The sequence below is a fragment of the Haliotis asinina genome, chromosome 15 (assembly GCF_037392515.1).
Source record: "Haliotis asinina isolate JCU_RB_2024 chromosome 15, JCU_Hal_asi_v2, whole genome shotgun sequence".
In the NCBI taxonomy this organism is placed as follows: Eukaryota; Metazoa; Mollusca; class Gastropoda; order Lepetellida; family Haliotidae; genus Haliotis; species Haliotis asinina.
The window spans coordinates 42,465,376-42,470,186 of record NC_090294.1 but is presented as its reverse complement, the minus strand read 5'-3'; the positions used below and the strand labels follow the sequence as shown (position 1 = coordinate 42,470,186).

At 40.0% G+C, this 4,811-nt stretch overlaps 1 protein-coding gene across 1 annotated transcript; it reads left to right on the top strand.

The window, feature by feature from the left end:
• Nucleotides 1-501: 501 nt before the first annotated feature.
• Nucleotides 502-3,449, top strand: LOC137266439 (uncharacterized). Its single transcript, XM_067801938.1, has 5 exons — nucleotides 502-921; nucleotides 1,072-1,099; nucleotides 1,929-2,138; nucleotides 2,815-2,933; nucleotides 3,269-3,449. Exons 1-5 carry the CDS (start codon nucleotides 739-741, stop codon nucleotides 3,401-3,403), a joined length of 675 nt encoding a protein of 224 aa, XP_067658039.1. The 5' UTR covers nucleotides 502-738; the 3' UTR covers nucleotides 3,404-3,449.
• Nucleotides 3,450-4,811: the final 1,362 nt, after the last annotated feature.

The following is a 4,811-nucleotide window of genomic DNA, read 5'->3' as shown; positions in this document are numbered from 1 at the left end:
ATTTTAAATGCCAGACTTTCTTTTAGTTGCAACGTACTTCACACCAGCTGTATGTATTGTGCTAAATCTACAGATATCATGTCACACAGTATTGAAACATTACATTCAGCGATGAAACATCCCACGCTTATCATATTATCCAAATATTCCATATTTCAAAATATTGTATTTCATGTTTTATGTTCATGACACATGAAACACTCCATCAGATGCCGCCGTGTAGCTGGAATATTGCTGAGAGCTGCGTAAAACTAAACCTAAACTCACTCCATCAACTGTACATGCTACATCAAGACTTCTGACTACAGAAAGTGTAAGTTGATATTGAGAGCAATGGTTATCGTGCTGCAGGACCAAAATGGGTATGGTAATTAATCGTACTGCTGACTTCGTACTCTAGAATGAACAGTCGAAGGTGAATATTGCAATTCACCAATCAGTTGATGTGAAGGCGGAGTAGTGTCCTCTTCGGACTGTCATTGGTTGTAGGAACAAACTGGCAAAGGACTATCCCGAGAAATGATGTGGCATCACCTGGATGATGTAGAGTTCATTCCTAGTTTCATGAGTGTCAGATCATGTGATTCGTTAGTTATAGGATTTGTGCTCGTGTAGTTTGCAACGTAACGCCCCTTTTTGTAAATTGATCTCTCCATTGCTATACGTCGCTCTCTCTATAAATGTTAACTTCAAGTATGGTGAATCAGTAAGGAGTTTGTTTCACATTAATATACAACAATGGAACGTCCTACTCTAGTAACTGTGGCAATACTGCTCATATTGGGCCTTGCAAGATGCGAGGACTACTCTCGTTTCCTTGTCGACATCACTCAGCCAACAGGTGTCACTGATGTAGAGAACACCATGAAAACTGTAAACAGAATTTTGAAAGAAACAGGCGATGCTGATTTCATCTTCAAGGTTATGAAACATTGGATATAGTTACTCAAAATGCCTTTAGGTGATTAAGTATACATGTAATTGATTGGCTAATGCATTATCAAATGAAGAACAACGAAATCAAAATATGAAGTACACTGTTCAAATTGATGTGTTTGTACCTTTTTGCAGGTGGTTGGTGAACCAAGAGTATTAGCAAGTAAGTACACACTTGACAGTCTACATTAAAACTGTTTCTGTTTATTTGCCACGGGGTCCATCCAAAGTACCATCAGAGTTCCTTTAGGATGTGATTCTGGTGATTGTGAGCGAGTGAGCGAGTTAAGATTTATTCAAGCTATATGGCGAGATGGTGAGTGCCTTCATACAGAGTGTTTTATAGATCTTGAACCACACCTGGAAATATCTTATTCTACATTATCAGACAGACATTCAAATGTAAATACTGAGAGAAAGTAAGTGTGAAACAGACAGTTCAGAAAACCTCGTGAGAGCTAAACAGTGCTGTTAGTGCTGGTGATGGTTGCCTTCAGCATTTAACTTTTTATAACTGACAAACCGAGTGCGCATGCTCTGCTAATGCGCCGTCTTGGCCCGTCGATGTATGTTGAGTCGGATAAGCGCCGACCGACAACCCCCCCACCCTCCACCCCCATCCCCGCTTCTATTTAATTCAACAATTTGAAAACCCTGTGTGTTTGTTGCATTTCACATCAAAATGACAGCTCCAATCAATTCAATATGTGCTACTTCTGTCCGCACTGAAGGTCAACAGCAAGGTGCGAAATCAATGGTACAATATTTGATCAATACCTTTTGACTGATGTTCACGTTTGTGTCAACACAGTGAATTGTGAACACGTGCAAATTGTACTGTGTGAATTATTCAGAATTGATTTCTGTTGGAGAGATACAAAAGATACTTCACAAACCCATAGTTTCTTTCTTTCTTTTTTTTTTGCTGTTCAAGAATAACTAAAGACTTACCATATAGTTTCATGACTCTCTTAAGCATCATCTCTTTCCAGTTATGAATGTATCCAACCAGTGCGATATACGCCCTCTTGAAAAGAAATTGTTGGCGGCTAAACTGGACATCACAGTGAAATCTCTTTTCCTTGGTGAAAAACTTGCAGCTGATTTGGGAGTGAACAAAACCCTTATTGCAAGCGCCCCGCCTCCAACGAACCTACATGGAGACCACATTTACTTCTGGGATGCAGTTTTCAGAATGGAAGGTAAAACCTGTTTTGAGTTGCACCATATGTGATGTTGCGATTTGCAGGCAAACGTCGTGTCCCAAAGGAACATTGATGTCATGATGTATACTCTTATAAAAAGTGGGGGGTACTGTACTTTCAGTGTACGATTGTCGAAACTGGGAGATATATGGGATTGAATCAATGTTGATACAATAATAATGGATGTATTGAGAATGCATCACCACATGAATTTCAGTCAAAGCAAAGCTGTTCGTTCAGTTATCCCCCTTATTAGATGACTGGAGTATGGTATGAAAATTTCAGGTTTACAATTTTCAGTCAGTGGTGTGTGATTTGACCATGTAAACCCTGACCATGCAAGAAAATTATCGAAAAAATGGTATACAGTGATTTATCGACCTGACCGAAACACGTCACGATCCATGCACGTGTAGGAGGTTTTCCCGTTGAGCACGTGCTTCTCATGCATTGTGTTTGTGAGTGGTGATAATGTGATGCTGCATACACAAGATGAATGTCATTGTGACGTTCCTCAAAGGTTTTCTTTCTAAAAGTTCAGGTTCCCCTTCTTTTTTGAAGAGTATATTTCTTTTCGAAAGCAACCTTTCACTCTCTAAAGTATGGTTATACAACTAATATAACTTGAGTCCCTGTATGTATTTAAATCATTGTATGCATTTGTGTATATCAGATCTAACAAGTGAAGAATACAAAGAGGAATTACGAGACAATCTGGAGAACAGCTTTAAGTACAGACTGCACTATCAAAACAATCTCATTTACAGAGTTCTCGGAGTGTTTCCTATTCAGGTAAATTGTGGACTCGATAAAAACGTTTGTCTCTCCTCGATCAGTTTTAATTGCTTTCATTGACTGACTTGTCTGGTCCAAGCTAAATTGTTTACAAACCAGAACATGATATAAAAAGAGCATGACAAAAAGCAATACTCATAGGTTTATTCTGCTGCTGGTATTCCAAGATATATAGAAAACATCTTATGCAACGATTATTTAGTGGCATTTCAATGAATGGATTAACAATGAAATAATGAATTTGGTTCATATTTACGTAAAGATATGAATTTATTAAATTATTAGTAAAGAAACGTTCAAAACTGTTGTTTGTTGTTGTTTTATGTTTGTAGATGATGTATTTTGCATCAATGAAACCAGAAGATGCTGAACTGGTTATCTGGCACTTCAACCGTCCGAAACTGATTTTAACAGCAAATGTGACCCCGGTTCAATACCTAGACGTCTATCTGAACAGCTGTCAGTAACAATCTGTACTTTGTGCAATAAAGAAGTCAGTATCAGAGACCTTTAGTTTTGGATGCGATAAGACTTAAATCAATTAAATGGTTGCATAAGGTTGTCCTTGAGAAAGGAGAGAAATGTTCCCTTAAGGTACAAACATCTGAAAATGTCGCTTTCATTCGTGTCCTTAATATTTATACATACGGACTCAGGCTATCTATATTTGAACATTTTGGTCACGTATTATGAGCAACCGTGACATCTCCTTACAGGTTTTTGCGGGCAATGAAATTTTTTTATTGTGACCGACCTTGGACATGGCGTTACTCGTATTTGCTGTCAATGAAATATGTTTATTGTTAGTGACCCTGCAGATGCCGTTACACGTATTTGCGGTCAATGAAGTATGTTTATATTCAGCGACAATCCGAACCCTATTTGCTTTCAAAGAAATATGTTTATTGCTAGTGACCCTGCAGATGCCGTCACACGTATTTGCGGTCAATGAAACACGTTTATTGTGAGCGACCCTGCACATGGCGTTACCCGTATTTGCGGTTGCTGAAACATGCGACGATACGCATGATTACATTAAAGGGCACCCGTGGCAAGCCACCCCCTCGTGGTGGGTGCTGGGTAACGCTAAGAGCTCGCCATCCCCCGTGTGGACCTGGGTTAGCATGGTCCATAGCACCCCTCTGCTGGTTGCAAGGAGCGGCCGAATTGGACAACCTGCTTGCCGTGGGTTGCGTCCCGTGTCGGTGGAGGAGGGGGTCCTGGTGGTTGAGGGCAACTGGGCCTTTAACCATGATCTGTTTGCCTAACACACCACTTCAGCCCTTACTTCACCTAGACGGGAGGTTGAATGGGCCTGATTCAACCAATCGACTGGTCATGCCAAGCCCTGTGCATGGATTATATACATGTCATTGCACAAAGGTTATTTGGACATTTAATTTCGCTCTTATTCATCGACTTTTCTAGTTTTGGAATATATTTTTGAAGTTCTGAACTTTGCTTAGACTTTTATGCCCAGAAGGCGGTGGCTCATGGGCTAGTCCAGTGGATTAATAATTTATAATTCTTCTGCTGGAGTACATCATCCGGGTATCTTGGTGCTGCAAGCTAGAGGCCCGCTTCCTTTAGTATTGTACTTGTGATACTCCGTGGTGGGTGGGGAGCTCGGATGATGAAACCTAAATAACTCACCATGGCTTGCGAAACCCCCACAAAAAAATCAAACTTGCTCTTGATATTGACCCTGTTGATGACCTCAGACCTTAACACATGGAGTGAGTGAATGAGTCAATATTTAACGTCACATCGGCAATATTTCAGCCATATCGTGACGAGAACATTCAACAATGAAAACAACTATTGTGTACATTATAAAACCTGTCAACGAAGGACAGTAAAACAACTAGAATATCA

Bases quoted from the DNA above. Each gene is read 5' to 3' on its own strand.
- LOC137266439 (XM_067801938.1), top strand. From the start codon at position 739: ATGGAACGTCCTACTCTAGTAACTGTGGCAATACTGCTCATATTGGGC. The intron at 922-1,071 runs GTTATGAAACAT...ACCTTTTTGCAG, and splicing joins ATGCTGATTTCATCTTCAAG to GTGGTTGGTGAACCAAGAGT. The intron at 1,100-1,928 runs GTAAGTACACAC...ATCTCTTTCCAG, and splicing joins TGAACCAAGAGTATTAGCAA to TTATGAATGTATCCAACCAG.